The 25385-nt window shown below is 36.8% G+C and overlaps 2 protein-coding genes across 5 annotated transcripts in view; one reads left to right on the forward strand and one right to left on the reverse strand.

The window, feature by feature from the left end:
- Positions 1-969: 969 nt before the first annotated feature.
- Positions 970-10785, reverse strand: orai1b (ORAI calcium release-activated calcium modulator 1b). Its single transcript, XM_056243719.1, has 2 exons — positions 10540-10785; positions 970-1800 (listed from the first exon to the last, which is right to left on the reverse strand). The coding sequence occupies exons 1-2, from the start codon at positions 10672-10674 to the stop codon at positions 1252-1254; spliced, it is 684 nt and encodes a 227-aa protein (XP_056099694.1). The 5' UTR covers positions 10675-10785; the 3' UTR covers positions 970-1251.
- Positions 1723-25385, forward strand: part of LOC130078167 (lysine-specific demethylase 2B) — a 42048-nt gene continuing 18385 nt past the window's right edge. For 2 of the 4 annotated variants that reach the window (XM_056243689.1, XM_056243695.1), the window contains exons 1-8: positions 11794-11974; positions 12472-12616; positions 13565-13643; positions 13732-13778; positions 14785-14963; positions 15862-15968; positions 19752-19845; positions 24057-24210. In XM_056243689.1, the coding sequence (XP_056099664.1) occupies positions 11942-11974; positions 12472-12616; positions 13565-13643; positions 13732-13778; positions 14785-14963; positions 15862-15968; positions 19752-19845; positions 24057-24210 (838 nt within the window). In that variant the 5' untranslated portion in view covers positions 11794-11941. Of the gene's footprint in view, positions 1823-11793; positions 11975-12471; positions 12617-13564; positions 13644-13731; positions 13779-14784; positions 14964-15861; positions 15969-17685; positions 17822-19751; positions 19846-24056; positions 24211-25385 lie in introns of those variants that run through there. The other 2 variants (XM_056243703.1, XM_056243709.1) reach the window with 2 other exon arrangements.

Below are 25385 nucleotides of genomic sequence, written 5' to 3' on the forward strand. Positions count from 1 at the left end.
AACCTTGTAATTAACAATTTGGCACAGCTGCCATACTGAAATAAAGGATTTTCCCTGCGGTGAATTAAGAGGAAAAAAATTAAAGTGCCCCTATTATGCTTTTTCGATTATATAACCATTCATGTAGTGTGTAATATAGCTGTTTGTGAATGTAAAAGGTCAGAAAAGTTTCAAAGATCAAAATGCACAATGGAGTTATTGTCTCCCACAAGAACCGGTTTTGAACTTCCTGAAATAAGTCGCTAGTAATTGCAGTCTAATTTTCTGCACACATCTATGTAGTTTTGTAACACATTTTCATAATACCAGCCTATGGTCTTCATTGGCTGCCTGCCAGTGAACAACATCTACTTTGATTCGCCCTCAAACACCGTAGTTGTAGCTGACCAATCAGAGCAGAGTAGACCAATCACAACAGACTGGGTCATCTGACCAATCAGAACAGAGTAAACCAATCACAAGAGACTGGGCCATCTGACCAATCAAAACAGAGCAGGGGCTCGGAAAGGAGGGGTTTAAAGAGACCAAATCCTTTACAAAAACCATTTCAGACACTGTGAGAAAAGAGCTGATACTGCAATGCATATCAGGGTTTCCCGCAGCACTTTGAAACTAAGGCGGGCGCCTAAGCAACACACACCTGCCGCCTTAACTACGTCGTCAAAAAGAAAACATCTGGGCGCGCCTATGCCCCGGCGAAACATAGCTGAACAAGGCGGGTTTTTATTTCTCATCTCCATAAATATATCTAGTAGTAGCCTAGCCTAATGCAAGGGCTAGAAATCAATTAATCCTTTGCTGATACGTCCTCGTCGTCATCATGGAGAGCGCAGTTCATGGTTGCATAGCAACGACAGACACCACGGGAGCGCAAGCGATTGTGTAAAGAAGCCCGCCCCCCGTGTGACGGCAAACCCCACCTTAACTAACAAATTTTCTGCTGGAAACCCTGTCTATACATTTTTTTTTACCTTGGCATGTAAACCTACTGTAAGAGACACCCTAAACAAAATCAGGAATCTTTAAAATAGCATAATAGGTGCACTTTAAAACAAAATATCCATAAAACATGCAGTGCATGCTTTCACAGTTATAGAGTCTGAGATCATTAAATCTAGCAGAAACAGTGTACAAAACTGGACGCTTCGGTGTCCACATGCAACAAAGATCAATACCATGGTCAAAACCACGATGTGTTGCAACAGTTGACAAACCTAAAGCATTACCAGAAGCTCTTTCCCAAACTCAAAACTAGGGGTAAAGGGAACTGGGAGACTGTAAGGTCGACGCCTCCCCTCTATGGTCCAGTTCGTTCTGTAAGTCCTCCAACTCTTCTAACTCTTGAAACTGCCTGTCGGTCTTGTGGCTGACCAGCGAGCGGTAGAAATGCACAGCGAAGACGATAAAAATAAAGCCGAAAGGCACCATGATGGAGGTAGAGGTGATCGCAGCGGCCACCCCGGCGGATATAGTACCGTTTTTCTGGTCCTTCGGCTTAATGGGTAAAAACTTGACCCAGCACAGCAGGACCACTTCGGCCAGGAAGAGCAACGTTCCAATGACTGTGGAAAAAGCCCAGGCCAGCTCGATGTGGCGATGCATTCTCTCATGAGGAGACTCTTTCACCGAGTTGAGGTTGTGCACGTTGCTGACCGCTTCGATGTTCGGGAGGATACAGGTGCTCACCATGAGGGCGAACAGGTGGACGGCCACCAACACAGTGGTGCAAGCGCTGAAAGCAATGAGCAGTCCTGGGGGATAGTCGTGATTGCTGTCAAGCTGTACTTCCACCATGGCCACCTGTTGAACGAACGGGAAACAGGTAAAACAGGTGTTTAGGCTACCTAACAATAAGCAATACATATGTTACAGTATTTTTTTTTATCTTTGTTAATGTTAGTTAAATAAAAGTTGTTCATCGTTTGTTCATGTTAGTTCACAGTGCATGTTAACTAATGTTAACAGATACAACGTTTGATTTTAATATTGCATTAGTAATGTTGAAATTAACATGAACTAAGATTAATAAATGCTGTAGAAGTGCAGTTCATAAGTTCACGTTAACTAATGTTAATGAAATCTTCTTGTAAAAGTTACCCAAAAATGGTTAATCTGTTATATATTAAGAAATCTAGCATTCACATTGATGAATTCATGAATTGAGGATGGGTTTAAACTCATTTTCTAATGCATAAATGTGATTTTCAACACCATTAGAGTTAGACAACAATTCTTAATGTACTGACAAAATAATACAATTTGTATGTAATATAAATAATATTAATACATTTCTGTATGTATATATATAGCAAGAATTATATCTTTTTTTAATTACACATTTAAAGCTGCTGTCCGTAGCTTTTTTTGGGTTAAAAATTATCCAAAATACATATTTGATAAAATACATAACCAGCCAGTGTTCAAAACTATCTGCTTGCCTTAGCTCGATGCAAAACGGTAAGCTTGTAATAATGTTTTTAATTTTAGTGGTACTGGTGGATTTCCGCGGGAGATTCGAGCATGTCTTTGCGTCATTACGTCACATCTGTACACATAAAGAAGGAGTCTCGGCTAGTATAAGCTATATTGCGTGTGAGGATGTTGGAGGTAGAGATTTATAGCCTTTTCTCACAGCACTTGATATAATTAAACTTATCAATTTGATGGCGGATCCAGAAAGGTTCAAACGACGATCATCATCAGTGACAACTAGAGACTGACCCGCTGTAAAATGCAAAAGACTTCGTTCGGACTTCGGAGTGGCTACAGAAAAAAAGAGACTGCAACCGGACCCATGCGAAAACAAGGATAATATCGGAAGGACATTACATGATGTAGTCACGCAATGCTTGCTGACGTTGTTAACATTAACAATTTGAGAACATAGTATAGCTATTTGCACGGTTTTGCGTGAAATGATAACTTATAAGCAATTGTTAGATTTAATCAGCGCGATTTACTGCAATGTCAGAACCAGAACAAAAGTGAATGTTTCTTACTAGTTCAGATGACATTTCCCGGTGAAAATTCTTATGTTGGTCATACTTCCAAAAAGAATAATCTGTGATTCTGAATGACTTTTTTTTTAAAAAAAATTTTTTTTATTATTATTCAATGCCACAAGAACAGAGGTATCACATATTCACAATATTACATTAACTGCCAGAAAAAAATAAAAAAATAATAAAATAATAATAATAATTTTTACATAAAATCCAATGTTTTCAAAGCATTACATGTTTTCATTGCTTTTTTGTTTTTAGTTAGTTCCAAAAGATGTACATATAATTTAAGGTCATTTATAAAATGTGGAAAATTTGGTTTACCTTGAGCCCACTTCTTTTTATGAATATGGTATTTTCCTAATAAAATAAATAGCTGTATAATATGCTGTTCCTTACATTCTAAATTGTCTTCCTGAGTATAAAAAAGCACATCAAAAACACAAATTTCCATCATACACTTCAGTTTTCTATTAATAAAGGTTTCTAAATCTTTCCAAAACAATCTTGAGTAGATGCAGTGAAAAAACAGATGCAAAATTGTTTCTTTCTCTAGTCCACAAAATTCACAAGTATACGAAATATTAAGATTAAATCTTTCCAAAACATGCTTAGCAGGATAAATTCTGTGAAGTATTTTGTAAGACACTTCCTTAATTTTGTTATTGACACAAAACTTATTTGGTAATTTCCATGCTTTAACCCAAGAGATATCACCAAATAAAGAAGACCAAAAGAATCTTGCTGCAGGAAAAGACACTGAGCCAAGAGCTTTCCTTATAATCATATTGCTACATTTTTGTTGTAAAACATCAACATTATCAATGAAAATTTTACCACAAATATTGTCCATGTTGATTTCCACTGAATCAGCGTTTTTTAAGAGTAAAATCACATTCTTTGGAATCGCGTCAAGAACAATAGCAAACTCTCTTGGTATTCTGAATGACAATATCCACATCGGCGCGGTGACTGACAGCTGTAGTGATGGGCGGATCGATCCTGAAGTATCGATACTTCGATACTGACGTGGTATCGAAAAGGATCGATCCTCACATAAAAATATCGATCCAAATGTGTATTTTTTTTACCAGTAATTTTTTATTAATTTAGCACGCAATTCAGTGCGTAAAATAAGCTTCTAAGTGGAAAAATAAGCGAATGTTAGCGGGTAATTGTGTAGGATAGAACCTTTTCTCCTAGTCATCTGTATACAAGACAAAACCAATCAATCACAGAGAGCGTTCGATGCTGGTGCTGTGCTGAGCTCACAGGCCCAGTGCGTTTGGGAAACGAAGCCTTGCTTAGATGACAGAGAAACAATCGGGAGTTATTTCGCAATAAACAAACCAAAACTGTACATAACGGTTTAAAATGTTGACGTCAGTAAGATCTTTTTTATGAAATTAATATTTTTATTCAACAAGGATCGATGCATTAAATTGATCAAAAGTGTCAGTCAAGGGTTTTACACTGTAAAAAAAAATCTACTTCATATAAATGCTGTTCTTTCAACTTTGTTCATCAAATAATTCTGCATAAAATGTTTCATGGTTTCCAACAAAATATGAAACTGTTTTCAACATTGATAATTATAAGAAATGTTTCCTGAGCAGCAAATCAGCATATTAAAATGAATTATCATCATGACTGGAGTAATGATGCCGAAAATTCAGCTTTGATCACATGAATAAATTACAGTTTACTATGGCATAGAAAACAGATAGCCTATGTTAAATTGTAATATTACAGTTTTTACTAATAGAAATAAAAATCTTACAGACCCCAAACTTTTGAACAGTAGGCTAGTACTAGTAGGCTAGTACTATAATTAGGGTAGTTTTGTAAAAGTCACTGACTAATTAAAGGGGAGTTGAGAGCACAAATCACAAAATATTTAGGCCTAGTAGTCATGAAAACGTGTTCAGATTTAGCATATTAATGATGCATTCACCTCATAAATCATGACACACTGCTCTAGCACAGGAAAGTGCATACAAGTTCAAATGCATGCTTTTAAAATTAAAAAGTATCGGTATCGATATTGGCGATATTGGCCCTGTATTTACTTGGTATCGGATCGATACAGAAATTTGCAGTATCGCCAAAGCCCGTCTACGGAAAGCCTGGCCACTCCCTATTAAGTCCTATTGTACCGAATTTTGGTTGTAGTTTCACCAGAGTTCCACTGGGGGCGATCATCCGAGTGCAAAATGAATGGGAGTCAATGGGGCTAGACGGCTAAATTTGTCTCTTTTACCCGATTGTCATTGAGAAATCTCAGATTTGAATGTAGGTTCTGCAAGTTCAACATGGGTTATAGGTCGAAAGTTGAATGAACGAGTGCTTATGTCCTTTCGATTTCTTACAGGTTGAGTTGTTGTTGCCTATAACACGCTAGCATTTTGCTAATGGACGCTGATTGGTCAGTAAAGGACTGATTACGACCAGAGACACCACTTGATGGCATCGTGGCATATACGATATGGTACAACTACAATGCAGTGCAAATAGTAAATATAAGATACAGTGAGTAATAGTAAATAGTTTAGTCAATAAATTAAAGTAAACAAACAGTATACAGCAAATAAAATAGTAATGAAAAGGCTATATAAAAATATAGGCTATATAAAATAAAATGACACAACCCTGTCTATTTTTGTTAAAGGGGTCATATAATGGTACATGCACTTTTACAAGTTGATTGTACTGAAATGTGTGTTGGCAGTGTCTGTACACAAACATCATATGATAAAAATCCATCCAGTGTTTTTGTTTTAATCTCCTTATATGTTTTCCCCTGCCTCAAATTGAGCCGTTCGTTTTTGTGACGTCAATAAAACGGACGCCCCTCCTGCGATTGTTGATTGACAGCAGTGATTCAACACAGACCCGCCCTCGCTCGTCCTGTCAATCATAGTCCGCGCGGATCGGCGCGGTCATTGTTGATATGCTGGAGCACTGTCTATGAGCAGAATGGCGTCTAAGCGATTGTGGTGTTCTGTTCTTGGGTGTAATAACGTACACAGCAGTCATTTTAATGTTCCTAAATCCGAACCGCTGAAGACGCAGTGGCTGAGTTTGTTTTCGAAGGGAATATTCCCCACGAGCAACGTCAATGCTTTCATGTTTGCGCGAATCATTTCTCAGTGGACTGGTTTATAAACGAGGATCAGTATAATGCTGGATTTGCTGAGAAGCTGCACCTGAATAAAGGATCGGAACCTATTCGTCTTCCTGCTGAACCTTCAGAAGAACTAAAGTGAGTGTAACGTTTTATTAATCTTTATATTAATATTTATATAATCTTTGCAAATCGCCAGCTGCACGCTTCACGATGAATGCGTCTAAGGTTTACACTCTGTCAGGGTACATTACGGCATGTTTTCTATGTACAACGTTCTCAATATAATTCATAATCCCACGTTTATAATGAACAACACGTGGTTATTGTGTTACAAACGGTGTACGCACAGAACAGAGGGGCGGAGTGAGCAAAGCTCATGATCATTTAAAGGCATATGCACTGAAACGGCGTGCTGAAAACAGAGCTGTTTTTGACCAGGTAAAATAAGTGTTTTCTTACAATACTCATGAGAATTTGTAATTAAAGTATATTACAAACTTTTAATTTAGACCCTAAAGAATCATATTAGCTTGTACAAAAATGGCATTATATGACCCCTTTAAATTTCAGTTTTATTGATCAGTAAGAGACATTATAACATTATAAGTAGCCTAAAAGGTATAATAAGTTATACAAGACAATAAATAAAGTAAACCATTCAGACACAGCAGGATACAACGTTAAAATAGCCAAAATATAAAGTTATGAAACTTCACTTTGCCCTCAGCCAAAACGATTTGCCAGGGAACAAATGATATGATTAATGATACCAAAGATCGCCCGTTAGATATACACAAGACGAATTATATCTCATGTTTAACCACTACTAGAGAGACATCAGAGCCGGTGAAGCAGTCGATTCTGTTCCCTTCCGGAATTCCTGTTCCCTTTACGCAATTATACTACAAGTCATGCGTAGTTGCCGAGTTACCATACGTACCACCAGAACTGAATACGAGCAAGAAGCACAACTGGATGTACGGGAAACCAAAAGGTTAAAAAAGTAAATTGTATTTTTTCCGAAACTTGAAAGTGAGTTTTCCCCTGTCAATTTAATCCATCTTATTTCTTTTCAAATTTAAAACGTATTACCAATTTCAATATAATGTTTATTAAGGCTTTGATTAGTAGCCTACAGATACGCCTCTATCGCAGGACTATTTAAAGCACAATCATTTCACATGTGCTTTTAATGTCACATTTTATAAAATAAATAATGCTTGTTTTGAAAGACTGGTTTTCGAGTAGGTTTAACCAAAGTAAAAATCGAGGGAAAAAATAAACAAACTCCAAAAACAATGGCTTCATAATTTAGTTATGTATTGCAAGAAACACATGTATCTTGCCCACACACTTTACGTGGAACCATCACACACAGTCATCACTGGCAATATATAAAAAATAAATAAGAGTAGGCTAACAATTAAAAGAAGGGTTTTAAAGCAATGGTCAATTCATTTTGTGTATGCTACTACACCAACCAAAAATGCCCATCCGTAGTTACCCATAGAATATCTGCAGAGTCATCTACAGTTTCTGCCTCTCCACTAAAGTGACACAGGTATTTATTTATTTGTATTTCATACAGAGAACATAAAACGTGTCACCTGAAAAATGTGTTTCCTTTACATTTTTATGAGGAACTCTTTTCTCATGTGTATTTTGGTGACATTGAACATGTTAATACATTTTGCATACTGTTTACAAAGTTGTATATCATAAACCTGTCATCTATGACGTTTTACAATCTTTATAAATAATAATAAGACAATAATATGAGGCATCGAGTTTGAACATCAACACAGAGTAGATAATGCAATTTGTATGGGCAAAATGCAACTGAATATATTCAGACATAATACAAAATCTAGGAACAAGTGCAAGATTAATTCAATCAATTCACAGAAATATTACTGGAGTGTGAGAACCATTTTATTATGCTGCAATGTAGCAAGGCATTTAAATGTTGCGCCAATGCTTTTGGCCTTTTTCGCTTTCCGTACATCCAGCTGAGCTTTGTTGTAACTGTTGCGCATGCCTTGTCGGGGGGAACAGGAATTCCGGTAGGGAACAGAATCGACTGCTTCACCGGCGGCGAACGTCACAAGCACTAGCCGAGGAAAGGCTGTTCCAGGCGGGGTGCAGAGCGCTGAGACCCGGTGAAAGACTGGTCCTCACAACTCCGAAAACGTCAGATCAAACTTTTAAATAGGCGCTATCTTTATAAATAAACCACAGATTTGAGCTTTAAACAACTACACTGTCGACTGAAAAACTATTAAAACTACATTTCGTGACACAATAACAGTAGTATTTTTAAATTTCGCGGCTTCTCTCGTCTGTCTATGCGCGAAAGCACCAGTGAATGAAGGATTGCCGTAAAGCAGGTCTCTGGTCGTACGATGTGTATGACGTCATTGACATTTTAAAAGACTTTTTAAAGCAAATAAGTGACTCTAAAAAATCTAACACCCAGTAATGTGTAATTTTGTTGAATCTTCTTTCGAATACAACATTCAAATTACTAGACAAAAAATTATATCCTGAGAAAAGTGGATTTTTAGGGGTATTGCTCCATAGACCTCCATTCATTCTGCACTCCGCCTGTGAGCGCCCTCATATGGACCTAGAGTGGAACTGCAACCAGTTCAGAACCCGGAAGTTTAATGTGAGTGGGAGTTCTCCCCATATTAGACATTCTCTGGTATCGCCCATCACTACTGCACACTCTCCTCAAACACTGTGTTCATCCGCGCTGTGCCGTGTCGAGGGTGTTGAACTACAACCCACGTAAAGTTGATAATTCCGCGAATGACTGCAATTGCAGATTTCGAACAGAGATGGCGACAAATAGGAAAAATGCCGTACTGCAGCTTTAAAGACCCACTCCGATGAAAATAATGTTTTTCTAGGTGTTAACATGTTCTTGTGGCATTTTTCTTATGTTAGAGGACATATCTTGAGAAAAATAAGCTCAAAGTTGTATTTCTGAGTATTTCTACATTCAAATGGCTGTGAATCAGTAGCAGACGCTAAAATGCCGTTTAAAATAGACTGGAGTTGTGACGTAGTAACTCCACTGGGCGGGGCCACAAGCTTGTTAAAATTAATCGAAAGTGCCCCTCTCAAACAAATATCAATGATAATATTGTTTTCAATAAAACAAAATGCATTTGATTATAATTAACATGACAATGTGACAAAATTCACGTTTACTTGTATGTTTCTGTCGGTTTGAGCTGTCGTTGCCATGACTCGTTGCTATGGGTTGCGTCACTTGCGTGTCTTGCATCGGACTCGACTGAAGGGGTCAGTCTCCGTTTTCGAGGCCGAGGGTCAGTAATGTGGACGGCAGGAGCGCATAAATAATCGTTGCAAAAGTTATGCGTTTTAAAACGAAAACGCACTGTACGGCTGGATAGCTCCAATATTGCTCTCAATTTTTGTTGCACCGGTAATGACAGGTTGGGGGTGTAAGCTAGCGGGAGAGACAGAGCTCTCAGCAACGGGCAGGGGGAGGGGCGTCTCCGTGCCAACGGCTCCGCCCACAACGCAGAGGCGAATTGCTAATGAGCTACTGCCGCTCTGCTGAAGCAAAGTCCCAGAAAACGGCACAGGTTTTGTGAGTTTGGCTAAAAATGGCATAATCATAATTTAAAGACCACTGGGAATGTTTACAAATAGCTCAAAATATGATCGGAGTGGGACTTTAAGGAACAATTATATATATTTAATTTATAATAATTACATTTATTTTGATACATTTCTTTAAATACATATAATATTTTTAAAAAGTCATTAATTTAACTCTCCCTTCTCAGGACATAGTAGTAATGGTTTTTTTTTACAGCTTATCCATCCATCTGGGAAATGAGAGGTGAATGTAAAGTTCTAATAGATATACTGTTATAATTTATTAAAAAAAAAAACTAAAAGTGCTAAAGTGCATTTAGGTGATAAGATTCTAATGATGATCTCATGCTCATTTAAAGTTGGACATGTGCAAGTAAAATTATAAGATATCTGAAGAATCGCTTTGGCACTGAATTAATATGCACTGCAGTGGAAACCCTAAAGTTTTTAAGATTTTTTTTTTGCTGCATCCGGGTATTATCCGGTGTTATGCTTCTCGTTATGCTCTTTATAAACAACTTCATAAGTGAAAACTGCAGCCGTGCATAAACGTAACTTACAGAATCTAGCTGAGCATTAGCACAGCTAAACAACTGTGGCTGACAGTTTGAGATTGCAGATGCACCAAAGACTCGAGTCATGCGCCATTGAAACAAAAATCTTCCGCTTTAACTTACACACAACATTTTTAAACACGCGCTTTTCTCTTTAACAACTCGGCGTTTAAACTGAACACTATCAGCACTAAATAAACAGCAGGCACGAAAAGCAACTCACCATTGCGAAACCGGATAAAAGAGCAGACGTGCGACTGGACGCTTTGAGTTTGGCTCTGCTCAGATAAAGCTTTCTCCAGGACAGAGCCTGCAAAGAATGCTCGCTCCGACTCATGTTCATCTGAGGGGAGATCATCAGAGACTATCAGAGAGATTCAGTTGAACCGGAGCATTGCGCGTACGACCGTCAGCTGGCTTGTTCAAGTGGAACTGGATGCATCGTGAAGACATTACCCACAAGCCTCCGCGACAACGCGGATACTTCATTAGAATCCATTAAACTGACCGATAGACATAATAGCCATAAAATAAATAAAATATATATTCCAGCATATTTTCTATTGCTGATGTCTGAACATATCAGACATGATTTTGTGGGTGAAAATCTCGAATTTAAGATTTTGTTAACGAAATAATAATAACTATGTATTATATAATTTATATTGTTGTTCTAGTTATTATTGTGAAAATTTTTTTTAGTGACTCATTCTAAAAATAATGTAATTTGTGTCCCTCTTATTCGTAAAAACGTATAAATGCTATCTACATTTTCTGAACACATCAGCAAAAACTTTGTTTTTATGTTTTGTTTATTATTTGTCAGGAGGATGCATTTGGCCTGTTTCTCTTTGCTATATTAACACATCTTGATAAAAAAAAATTACAAATATTTTTTTAATATTTTTTATTTTATTTTAGTTACCATTATGCTTTATTAAAAAACTTTGTTGTCCCCAAATTATGTCAACTCTGACATCGGTCATCATTAACTTTTTAGTTACTTGTGTTATTATATAAACATAATTTAGGGGATATATATAGTCTAGTTAACAAAATGCATTGCCCCCAAACTATACTCTGTTAAACTCTGTTAAATATAACGACATTTTATATAACGAATAATACGACTGTCCTATAATGACCCAAATATTTCTGATTTAAAGATAGTCAAAAAGGGGCAAACGGTAGTTCAAACATTTTCAGTAATTATTGCACTAGTAGAGTGTTTGTAGTCTTGTTGATGAAGCATATGCACGAGCTTAGCAGCTGCAGCGCGTGCGTGCGTGCACCGTGCAGGAGCGCGCGTGCCAAACAGAAGAAAGAAAGATGAATTCTGACTCCCTTAAAAAAAGCCTATTTCTACATGATTTGAAATAAATAAAAATGCCATTCTGACAACTACTCAGAAAAAAATTGGATATTGTTTTGCCCCCTCATAAACACCATCCGCGTGACGTTTCTGCAATGTTTTGATTCTGTTGACCGTGACGTCACGGTGCACTACACAAAAATGGTTCCTACTTTAGTTTTCAATACAAGCTATCAAAGTGCGCACAACTTTACGCGTTAAATATGGTCCAGATAAAGCGTCGAGGGAATTAAGACGGACGAAAGGCTCGAACATGGAGGCGTGTGCGGAATCCGGACGCAAACTGGTGTGTAGTTGAAGCTGTCCTCTCGAAGACTCGTTTTAAATGGGGAATTTCAGTCTCGCATCGATATGCATTGTGTTTAGTGGCCTGAGTCGGGGCGAATCCCTGCAATTCGACACTCTAGTGCGACATACGCCACATTAATAGGCTAAACGCAATAACGTTGTAATGGTAAACAGGAAAGGACACATGTTTCGTAAAATTACAAAGAGAGCAAGATGCTCCATTACCATATAGAGACGCTCGTGCGAAACGGGACACATTGTTGCCCTGCAAACCTCGTGTCTAATGTTCATCGGGAAGTTTAACTCGTTCGCGCTGCTTTGACATGTATTAATTATGTAATAGCTGTAACTAAGATGGTCGAAGATTAAGGCCTGGATGTTAATCGTGGAATTTGACATGCGTGAGAATGATATAACATCCCAGCGCAGCGTGATATCTCATATCCGATCACAGAATGAGACAGGTCATCTTCATCATATGTTCATTTCGTCCAGCGCTCAATCTGCAGAAGGATGTACGATGAGAACGAGGACTTGTCAGATGTGGAGGAAATCACAAACATCAGGGGCTTCAGCTTGGAGGACAAACTTGAGAGCAATTTATACAACAGTGAACTTGTTCAGCATATGGAGGGAAAAGGTACTTTTTTTTTTAGTATATTGCTGCCTATTATTGCACATGATATTTATTGTAATCTTAAATATTGGGGTTTTGATTCTTCTCTTGGCACCTGCACCTGGCTGCAAATATAAATTGTAGCTACTTCTAGTTGTGCTCATAAGTTTACTTGCCGAAGATGGTCTGCTTCTCCTTGCCACATTAACAAATATGCACATTAATATATATATATATATATATATATATATATATATATATATATATATATATATATATATATATATATATATATATATATTTCTAAATTTGCTGCCAGGTGCAGGTGCCAACAGAAGATTTAAAAACCCAATATTTAAGATTGTAATATAATATTTTTTAAAATATACTTGTATTTCAGTTAAAATTAAGCAATTAAAAAAATATTATTTAAAAAATAATTTGATTATTAATATAATAATTAATTATGACTTTAAATAGTTAATGATTTACAGTCCACATTAAAACAATAATGTTATTAATAATAATAAAATATTTTTTTATTATTACTTTAAATAGTTAATGGTGACAGAGTAGACATTTCTTATAAAAAAAAACTTAAAGATGCATGATTAAGAACCAAGCAAATGTCCATTTTTGAACAGGATAATTCGTTTAATTTATGTTTTGTAAATTATGTTACATATACATATTGTTTAACATTATTTGGCTACTACGTAATTCCCAATCTGCCATTTTGAGTTGTTTCATAGTTTTGACGACTTTTGTATTGTTTTAAAATGTGGTAAATAGCCTTAATAAAGAATGAGTAGACATGTCCAAAGTCTTGATAGCTTGTGTAGCCTGTAAAATTCCTTTATTTACAAGTAATATTTTTGTCACTTATTTGTGCACTCCATATTATTGCCGTCACTGTTTTATTAATTAAAACAGTCTTAACTTTTTGCAACCATTCCTTTTATACCATCCTAGATTTTACCTATGAATATGTTCAAAGAGAGGCACTCCGAACCCCACTCATATTTAAAGCCAAAGATGGACTGGGAATTAGGTAAGAGAAAGTGAAAGTGGTTGATTTCACATGGATCTACATCGTTTACATTTCAAATCGCTTATCTGGATTGTTCAATCTATTACAGAATGCCGGATCCAGAATTTACTGTAAGTGAAATCAAGGGTTTGGTTGGTAAGTACACTATTACATTACATTTGTCTTTTATTTCCTTCACATTCTCATCTAAAATGAACAGTTACAGTCGTTGGATTTAATGGTAACTGTTCTCAGTTGATATGTTTTGATACGCTTTATTATAGGGATAGTTCACCCAAAAATGAAAATTCTGTCATTAATTATTCACCCTCTTGTCGTTCCAAACCTGAAAAAAAAAAAAGATTTTTGTTCATCTTCAGAATACAAATGAAGATCTTTTTGATGAAATCTGAGAGTTTCTGTCCCTCCATTGACATCTGTACAACTGACACTTTGACTCTTCAAAAAGTTCATAAAGAGATCGTAAAACTAATTCGTATGAATCGAGCGGTTTAGTCCAAATTTTCTGAAGAGACTCGATCGCTTTATATGATGAACATTGAATTTAGGCTTTTATTCACATAAAAACATTGACAGCTCACACATCAGTTGTGGTAAACGGAAGCTCAAGCATGTTCGCTTGACGTGTGAGAAGTGTCAAAGTGTCAGTTGTGTAGCTGCCAATGGAGGATTTTATCAAAAATATCTTCATTTTGTGTTCTGAAGATGAACACAAGTCTTACGGGTTTGGAATGAGGGTGAATAATAATGACAGAATCCCTTTACTATTTAGTTTACATTAACAGTGTCTGGGACTTTAATTGTGGTTTCTGTTTTATATTGTCAGTGTCTAATCAGACCTTGCATAATGCATGAACAGGACAATGTTACACATGCATTTATGGATTCATAACAACCTTGTAATTCTTTTTCTGTTACGTCCTCTGGTGGTGATGCTATGCAACTGCAACTCAATACAGTCCATGGCATCTGTACCTGGGTCAATAAAATAACTAAACTTTCCTTTCATACTTATTTGATGTCAGGTTCATTATTCTGTTACCAGTATAATTCCTCTCACTTTAACAAGATATAACTTATTTAACTTAAAGATTGATTAGAAATAACTTCTTTTTCCCAATAATCCTGCATGGACCTTCAGGCAGCAGACGGAATGTTGATGTGATGGACGTTAGTACGCAGAAGGGCTCCGAGATGAGCATGGCGCAATTCGTCCGCTACTATGAGACGCCCGAGGATGAGCGGGACAAGCTGTTCAACGTCATCAGCCTGGAGTTCAGTCACACCAAACTGGAGAACTTGATCAAGAGACCTACGGTGGTAAGGAGCCAGTTAGTTACAAACTGAACTGTGTCGTCTTTTGCATTGATTAGTCACTTTTCAACATGACAATTCCTTTTTTTAATGGAATATTGCAGTTTATTATAAATTATCCGTACACATTGTTGTCACATTAAAGGGACAATTTGTAGGAATTTCTCCCATCTAGCGGTGAAATTGTATTTTGCATTCAAACGAATTGTGCTCTCCAGCGCCTAGCTTTTTAAAATGCGTGTTGAATCTACGGTAGCCGTTATGTACCAAAAAGCTATGACAGGATGTCTTTAATAGCCTCCGTGGACCTACCCGTCCCATGTATTTAAAGATAATAAATTCTTCGTTTACGAGGATAAGTCAGATAATTGGCAGAGGTATTTGTACACAATTGAGGAGATATTTATGAATAAAAATATTGATTTTAGATAAAAAAAATACCTAAAAAAGTACACATTGTCCCTTTAATTCATGTGTCCTCGTAATCTCTAATCAAAATAACTTCTCCCTCTTGCAAGAATATCTCTTCTCTTCTCTGATGATGTGTTTACTGCCGTGAGGGCGGGGCAACCTGTCACTCACATGAGATCCACCAATAGCAAACCACAACCATCCAATGATCCAATCAATTTTCTGATGGACGAAATCAAGTCCTGCCCTGCATTATTTCTTGTTCGAGAAGCCGTTTCACTCAGATATATGTCACAATAGGGAAGAAAAGACTATTTACAATACAATTTACATTAAATCAAGTAATACATATTTTTTTTCTGTTATCTCTCTTTTAAAAGTTACAGATGAGTCTTTATACCAGCAAGAGCTGATGGGAGGTTTCTGTTCTGGTATAGGCTTGGCATCACTTCAATTTCATAAAAGGGATAATTTTATTTCTGTTTTTCTTCAGGTGGATCTGGTGGACTGGGTGGACAATATGTGGCCGCGGCATCTTAAGCAGAAACAAACTGAAGCCACAAACGTCATGTCTGAGATGAAATATCCCAAAGTTCAGAGGTAACATTAAATGTTTATTTTTGGGAAAACAAATAACATTTAAAGCCATTGCTTTGCCTGTGATTTCTCAGGACACACTCTGAAAAAGTACAGACATGTTAGGCTTTGTAAATGGCAGTTTGTGTCTGTTAGTCAGTGTCAGTTTGGAGAGAGGAACGTGTTTGGGGAAACTTGTTTGGAAATAATCATTATTGGGTAACACTTTATTTTAATGTGTCCCTGTTTTTTCATACATATAATTGAGTAATTAACATTTACTGAGTAATATTAATTAACAACATGAAATTACTATAGAGTTAGGGTAGGATTTGGTTTAGGGTTAGTTGCATGTAATTATGCAAACATTTATAGTTATTACTATAGTAAATACATGTAACAAGGACACATTAAAAAAAAAGTGTTAACCATTATCGTTCCAATTTTATTTGGTGTTTCAGTGTAGGGCTGTCAAATTAAAAATCGAATTTCGAATATTCATCGAATTTAAAAATAAAATCCACATTAGAATGCAAAACGGTGAATTTTCGGTGTGCTTCAGGCAGTCTTATTAGTGGCACACGAGATCCGAATGATGTTGTTGGGTTGTATTTTATTTAACAGTACGTGCACTTACGTGTACTTACAGTGTACTTACCTAAGAAAGTACTGGGTAATATAAGTAACTACATGGGTTAGGTTTAGGTGTAGGTTCAGGGTTAGTACATAATATTATAGTAATTACAATAACTGGGTAATAACTATGTACATGGGGAACAGGACTGTAAAATAAAGTGCTACCAGTTGTTGCGTTTGAATGTTTTTCTTAGCCTATCCAGTTGAACCCACTTGATGTGGCGCTGCTGCGTTGTTCATTCAGAAATAGAGCAGCTCAATGCAGGGAAGAAGATCTTGGTTACGTCAAACCTGCAACCAAGCAGTTCACACAAAACGCATTTTCTGAGCTGCTTTTCCATGTAAACATGCACTTGACACATTTTTTACCTTTCCATTGCATTTGCATCTCATGGTTTTAAACGCAAAAAGTACTCTGTGTGATCGGGGCTTCGGCTCTTTGTATTAAACTATGAAATTGCATTTGATTTTTAAACGTTATTTTTGTACAGACAGTCATGTTATTTCACTGCTTTGTAATAAACAATTTAATGCGGTGCATTAATATTTTGATCATTGCGTCCTCTTGTGGCCTCAGGAGACAAACCAAAAGCTTCTCCCCCTAACTGAAATCATACCTTTTAAATTCGAATAATATTTCAGTATAAAATTCGAATTGAGTTTTTCAGCCATTTTGACAGCCTTATTTCAGTGTCCACTTAGTTGAATTACATGTTCGTAATTTGACAAGGTTTTTTACCTTTCACTTCAGGAAGTGTTTTGGCTTTTCAACACGGCTCAATTTTGACAGTCAAAGATTGTCGAGTCAGTCTAAAAACGGTTCTCTTGACATCCTGCATTAGTCCCAGATGAGGTCTGCTCATTTCCCACAGTCCCTCGCTTTGCTCCTCGGCGCATGCTGCGCATTTCTTCCGCCTGCAGCTGGCCGTGACTGCATCAGGTTGCTAGGCAGCACACTTCTGATGCAGAGAAGAGGCGGATCTTCACAGGCTGCTGCAGTATCCCAATGAATCCTTCTCGGCCAATCAGAGTATATGGCATAGGACTACTTCCTGCACAGGAAAGCCCACTCTCTTTCTCTCTTTTCTCACTTTCCCTTTGACTCCCTCCTCTCTGTATTCACGGAGCTCTTTATAAAGGAAGAATTCAACGCTAAAAGTCAGTTCAGTTCTTTTCTTTTGGGTTACATGGGCAGATGTCAGAACAGTGAAGTGTCTCAAATGGGGATGAAAATCTATTGGGTATGTCTTTTATTTCACTGAAAACTATGGCATGAGAATGCAAATAATCCTTTAGAGGTCCCATTAGGATTTTTAGTTCTAGTACAGTTTGGTGAACTTTCTTTGCTTGTTTTATGAAAGTGTGACCATTCATTTGAGGTCATTCCGCTCATGTGGTCTGGTGAAATAAATGTTTGAGAAGGTTGCACGTGTGGTCTGATATTTTATAAGCTCACGAAGCATGTTTGTGCACATCAAGGTTATAGTTTTGTTTTGGCTGCTTCGGTGCGTCATCCCCCTGGCTGACTACTCTGTGGGATGAATGACACGGGCTGCAGCGGTCACGGTTTAAAATACTAAATACACAGTTTGAGATATCTGTGTTCATATAACAGAACGATTGATTGCCTTTCTTTCTGCCTAGGTGTCATTATGCACGTATACACTCGTAGAATGTGAAATGCAGCTCAAGTAGACTGAAAATGCAAGTCTGCACAAAATAAAAACAGATATTGCAGGAGATTGTATAATACATGTGTATAATATACAGTGTATATATATATTATAATATTTCATATTAATGTTAATGTGTTTTTATAAATGTGTATAAATATTAAAAACTTTTTTAAATATTACAATTCTATTAATATGTTTCACATTTTATTTTTTAAATAAAAATTTAAATATTTCATAAAGTTAAATGAGTTTTTATTAAATGTATTAATATTGAAATATTTAATATGTATTTGTTTTTATTTAAATGTATTAATATTTTTAAATACTTCTGATTATTAAAATTATCTTAGTTTTACGTTATTTTTATATATAATTTTTTTTTACGATAAATAATTATGTCATGCTCTCCGTGATAATATAAAGTCTTTTTAATCCAAAAAAAAAATGGTCAGACTGCATTATCAGTTCCTCTGTGAGGGCACTATTTAGACATTGATTATTTATTCATAACCTTTCATCTAAGAGCTCCAATTATAGGATGTAACCGCTGAGGGTTCAGGTTGCAAGGTATTACCCTAGTGTTACCTTCTGCAGCCTGCAGTCAATGAGTCTAAGTTGTTTGCCTTTGCCTTCTTTGTATTTTGGAAAACATCTGGAAGCATAGTGCTCCGTGTGCTTGTTTGTTGATGCCGTAACATATGATGTCATCTGTAGTGACATCATCTGACATTTATGCTGCCGGAACTTCGGCTGACACGGTCTGATGTGCAAAGACCACATGCAAAAAGTGTCTGGTAATAATTAAACTCTCAGTCGCATGTCCAACCGTGGTGAAAACCATACTTTGGTGACCCTAAATTTAGAAGTCTCATTTTTCAAGCCCTCAACCATCTGGGTTTGCGCCGAGATTGATGCCTAATCATTTTTTTAGTTCATGATGCCCTGCAGTGAGCGATGCCTTTTGCTCATTAGAGCTAACTGATTTGTTCGCTTTCTTCTTCTCCCTGCTCAGTGGGACAGATTTTAACCAGACACCGTGGCTGTTTGGGGTTTGATTAATTTCACTCCTTGCTAAACGCTGCGGATGACAAATGCATAAGCCGCAAATAGCTTCCATCCCTGTCCTGGTGCTGAGACGGCTTTATCTGAAACTAACCCACGTCCATGATATTGTTCTGTATGTTCTGTCCACAAAAGAGATATTAGCCTTGATTTATTGCTCAACATAATACGGTATTTTTTTTTTCAAGTCATAATATTTCGCTGTGCTTTGATAACGCTGTTGATTGAGAAGGGGAAATTCCACTGTATGTGGTTTTGAAGGAAATATTAATTTTGAGTCGGGAGTCGAACGTTCTCATGGTGTGGTTACTCCCAGTTAGCAAATGCAATCTTTTTTGTCAGGACTTATAAACCACATTAGGGATTTATCGTGCTTCTCTATTTATGCAGATGTTGCGAATCACCCTTGTACTTTCCCTCTTTCTCTCTGTAGATACTGTCTGATGAGTGTAAAAGGCTGTTTCACTGACTTCCACATTGACTTCGGCGGCACATCGGTATGGTATCATGTCTTCAAAGGAAGGAAGGTAAGTGTTTGGTAGTTAGGGCTGCTTTTGATATTATTATTGCCCATGGGTTTTAGGGCTGCAGGATTGTCTCTGCCTGTGATCTGTAAAGATCAGGTATCTAGAGGCCTTGTAAATGAATCTCTTCCCAGTTTGCATTGTTGCATCACAGCTGGGGCTGCAGTGTCAGCAGAATCCGTGCTTGTGCATGTGTATGTGTGTGGGTTTGCTGGAGGGTATCAAATAATATCCGCTCTGAAAGGTCGAATGAGTGTCGGCGTGTGCAAGAAAGACGAGAGTGACACATGTATGACTAAAGGAACTTCTAGGAATAGTTGTAGGAGTTTATCCCTGTTATGTAATCCTCCTGCTTTCACCAGAAAATTGATCCAATTTCACTTGCAAGGACATTTTTAGACATACAGTGGGGTCCAAACATCTGAGCCCTTTAGTGAACATGCTTTTATTTATTTAATATTATTACAATATTAACATTTTATATAAAAAATATTTTTAGTAATTATTATTAGCTACAGAAACAAACACTAAATATGAATTGCAGAATTAGTACATGATTAATGTTAAAGGGGTCCTATTATGCCCTTTTATGATGTCTTGACTTTGCTTTTGGGGTGTACTAGAATATGTTTTCATGCTTGATTGTTCAAAAAACACATTATTTTCCACATATTTTACATTATTACAGCACCTCTCTCCCGAGTCTGGCTCGAACACACACTAAAGTTGAAAAATTGGAAAAGCGTAATAGGACCCCTTTAAAATGTGCATAGACACTTGATTTGAGAGCTAGAAATAGCACAGCATCTTCATATATGTTATTACGTTTCTTTGTTTTTAATTGGAAAAAATCCTGAAACTTCCTGATTATTTCCAAGTTTAAAGGGCATATTGCAGGTTAGAGGACCCAACGAGTCAATGTATAGAAAAATAATGTAGGAACTAGATTTTCTTTAAAATATTCTTATAAATACGCTACATAAGCTTCTGGAGTCGTTTTTGTGAGAAAATTTTACTTCCGCGTCTGAAAATGGGTGTGGTGGGCGTGACGTAACGGGCGGGAGAGCGGTCGATTCAAACAACAGGAAAACAATGGATCGCAATGACATTTTGGACGCTGAGGAAATACTTACTCGTATGACGGACCACAGCCATACAATTATGAGCCTGCTATGCTGCCGAGAGAGTAGGGACAGGCCAGGATTAATGTTAGACAGAACGGTCAGAGACACATTGAGTTGTGGTGTGAGGAGAACCAGTGGAGAACAGGACAGGTGTCTTGGTGAGAGACGTGCTTATAGATACACGTTCGCTAACGATATACACTGTGCTCACAATATTGTACAGATTATTACCATCGTATATCAGGCCAGCAGACATTAGTATGTTTAGGGTAGATGTATACTATTAAATGTATAAAAACTATTCTTGAGTATATTTCTATTGTAAGTTACTAAAAACATACTCAAGTACATTTTTAAAACATATTTTTCATCTGGGTTATAACATAAACAGAAAATTAAAGATTTGAATATTTAATCAACCTAGTAATTTTGTTTTTCAATTACAAGTTGCCTCTATTTAGGGCATGACTGCCTATATCACACTATTTGATGCCATTGGTACAGTATACGACGATCAATATTCTTGCTTCGGCATCCCATGTTAAACTCCATCATATCGCCGGGATGATAATCCTCCGATCTGAAGTGAACGCTACACACGATCTGAAGTGAAAGCTACACACCACCGCGGTTCTCGAAGCCGATGCGGAAGAGAAATCCCGTCTCTTCACCTGCACAAACCGCACCAGGCACGAAAGATATACAGCACCGTCCTTTTTCTTGTTATGGAAACCTGTGGACTCGATGTCCTGACAGGCCGGAGTTTTTGCAACCTCCACAAACACAATAATTTACCATGACGATGATAGATTGAAATACAAAAACTACCGAAAACACACTGACTCACAGCCGCTCTCACTGAATGCCAGCCTGCTCTGCACTGAGGCGAGGCTGAGGCTCCCTAGCGTGACGTAAAATGACGCGATGTTGAAAAAAAAGCCTTTTTTACGAGCAGTCCAAGAAACGCTCACTTTATCTACTAAATTAGTGCCCTTATGTCGTTTTAAAACATTTTAAATCCTGCATTACCTTTTCATATGGTATTTTCATACAAGGTTATATATTAATTTAGATTTTTTTTTTTACCTGCAATATGCTCTTTAACCCTCTGGAGCTGTCCGGTAATTTTTTACCCCAAAATTTTACGTTTTGTTTTATTTTTAGAATTTTGCACTTCATCGGAATGGTACGAAACTTGGTAAAGTTTTTGGCACTTGCTGTGTGAACAAATGGGAGACGAATTTCATCTATTGGAAACTTTTGGTACTGCGCACAAACAAATTCTTACTGAAAGCTCATTTTTTTGAGATATCAACCTCAAATTTGGAACACAGCTTGTTTAGATTTATGGCTTTGATTTTCTCACAGTTTTAGAGTAAAACGTATTTTGGAAAATATATATTTCCTATATTTGTGCATTTTTCATAACAGTAAATGTAACATTTTACAACTTTTTTCAAGTTCAGCAATAATCTGCCGAGTGTCATCTTTAAAAGGAGACCAAACTTTGGAGTCTGTGCTCCAAAGCATTCATGACAGTTTATGTTGGACATTTCATTTTCGTGTACATGCTCAAAAAGTGAATACATGGACTATAACTAATGTATAAATATAATTTAGCCCTCTGTAGTCAATAATATCCCTTAAAACTCATCTTTGATCACCAAAATGACATATGCTATGAATATGCTAATTAGCCCAGCCTCCACTTTCGCCAGCTTACACATAGATTCACTCGGTCAATTTACTGAGGTAAACGCTGCACAATGGTTACTCTTGACAACATCAGACACATAACGGTAATTCATATGATTAGCCTTTTGCTTGACTATGTTATCAAACAGCTAATAATGTGTTGCTAATGTTACACAAACTATGTTCCCTTTCGCCATCTCAGTCTGCCTTCTTCTAACAATCATCAGAAACGCTTTGAACAACGCAGAACGTCCGTGGAGAAAGGCATATAGTTCATCATAACATCGTAATATACATCATCCCGCTATATTGCTAAATCTACACGATTTTTCATATCAACAAAAAAATATAATGTTACGGGATAACCTGGCATCTCTCCAGACTCCCCTGCTAGCTCGCGATTAATGATATGCTAAATGATATGCTAAAGATTGGTTACAAGGTAGATGGTGATTTCAGAAACACCAGCGATTTCTTTTTTTTTTTCACTGTCTGCAGTTTTAAGGAGAAAATACTCATCAATGGTGCTGACATGAATTTGCATGTTTGTTTAAAAACACATTAAAAACACCACATAGACATATTGTCAGGGTTCTGCCACTTTTGCTGGGTTATTCTGTTTGGTGACAGCTCTGACATTCCCAGTTTGTCATGTGTTTATGTTTAGTCTGGTTCATTGTGAGCACATGGCTTGTCTTGTATTCCTTGTGCCATGTGCTCTCCTGTCAAAAAAAAAAAAAAAAAAAACCTTTAACGAACTAAAATGTAGTAGCACAATCATTTCATTGAAAAAATAAATAAAAATCTATAATTTTTGACCAGCACGCGAACAGCAACCAACTGTATTGTTATGTCTGAACTTCATTCATACTACACACATTCATTCTATTTAATGGTCGTGAAGTAAGTTTCAAACCAAATGTAGTGCCTAGTGCCTACTATACATTATGCAATTTTGGATGCCACGTATGTCAGCTTATTAACAAAATTTTTAAACATACAGTGTGGCGTAATCATCATCCAAGACCATTAGTGAAAATGTTGTGAAATTTGAATGATTTAATACAATTTTGTACTGTATATTTTATTATTGGCAACAATTTAAGTGAAATTTCAGAATTGCAACCCAGAAATAGTGCAGAATCACCACATCGTAATGTTTCTTTGTGTTAATGTTTTCAAAATCCTAAAATTTTTAATTTTTAAAAAATTTGTTTTTTTAAAACTTTTGGACCACACTGTATGTCTGGCTGTGCATAAATGGAAGTGATAAATAACTTGCCCATAAAGGATTAATGCTGACAAGAGGTTGTGAATTATTAATTTCAAAGAAGAAAAATCATATCCCAGTTTAGAATCACACCTGCTTTTCTCTCTCTGTCTCACGTTCCTCAGGTCTTTTGGCTGATTCCTCCAAGCTCACACAATCTGTCTCTATATGAGGACTGGGTGCTGTCAGGCAAACAGAGCGATGTCTTCCTGGGTGACCGTGCAGACAGCTGTCAGCGAGTAGATCTGAAACAGGGCTACACGTTCTTCATCCCTTCAGGTGACACGCTGAGCTTGCGTACATATATTAAAGGAAAACGTTCCTGTAGCTCCAACAGTAGAGCGTGGAGTTAGCAACACCGAAGTCATAGGTTAGAATCCTAGGGAATGCATGAACTGAATGCATTGAAAGTCACTTCGTATAAATGCATAAATGTAATTCTATTGTTGCTTATTCGCCTTTTCAAACCTGTGTGCTGTTGCTGTTTTTTGTGGAACACAAAAGGAGAAATTCTATATTAAAAGGGACAGATTTACTAAACATGGCAAATCAGCATGCGGCCGCAATCTAAGGCCCTGTTTACAACTGGTATTAAGATGCGTTTTGGTCGATCGGATCACAAGTAGACGAGGAAGACACATTCCCGTTTACACCTGGGGTTTTAATCCATCTCTTTTGTCCGCTTTTAACTACTTCTACTAGGGGTGTAACGGTACACAAAAATCACGGTTCGGTATGTACCTCGGTTTTAAAGTCACGGTTCGGTACGTTTTCGATACAGCAAAAAGTAAGAAATGCCAGAGAAATGTCCTATTTGTTAAAAGAAAAAATATTTTTTAAATAAGTGTGAGTTTTCCTACATCTTGAAACTTTCAGGTTTATAAATGGGTGTCATCTTTGAAGGATGAACAAATAATGTTTTGGTCATCACATTAAAAATAACATTTAAATATATGAAGAGATCAGATGCAAAAGCCATTTGAAATTTTCTTCTAGAATGATCATTTTTATCAAGCTTGTATATTTAAGTTCAGTAATTTTACTTAATAGGCAATGAAGATTACCTATTAATTGTCATTTGAGTGAAATTACTGAACTTAAATATACAAGCTTCATAAAAATGAGCATTCTAGAAAAAAAAATTCAAATGGCACTTATAGAGGCTTTTGCATCTGAACTCTTCATATATTTATTTATATAATATTTGAGTTTTGAAGTGCTGGAAAAAGATGTGTGAAGTACTTGAAAGCATTTCACTATTCCAGCCAAACTGGTTACATTTAGTGTTGTTACTATATTAAATCCATGGTGAATGTTGCTGGTCTGTGGACGTAAAGTATTAGTTCATTCACGGCGCAATGTTTCTCCTGGTGTCTACGTCAGCGCTGTTTGATCTAATAGAGATCTACGGTTAATAACGGAGAAATGTGAATGCTTCTCACTAGATCTCGCAA

This window comes from Rhinichthys klamathensis, unplaced genomic scaffold (assembly GCF_029890125.1).
Source record: "Rhinichthys klamathensis goyatoka isolate OS25496 unplaced genomic scaffold, OSU_Roscu_1.1 h1tg000027l_1, whole genome shotgun sequence".
NCBI classification, from domain to species: Eukaryota; Metazoa; Chordata; class Actinopteri; order Cypriniformes; family Leuciscidae; genus Rhinichthys; species Rhinichthys klamathensis.

What these genes read in the sequence shown, in the direction of transcription:
- orai1b (XM_056243719.1), bottom strand. Translation starts at nt 10,674, where the DNA reads ATGATCTCCCCTCAGATGAACATGAGTCGGAGCGAGCATTCTTTGCAG. An exon ending in TTTTATCCGGTTTCGCAATG is followed by an intron (nt 1,801 to 10,539) that starts GTGAGTTGCTTT and finishes TTCGTTCAACAG; the next exon opens with GTGGCCATGGTGGAAGTACA.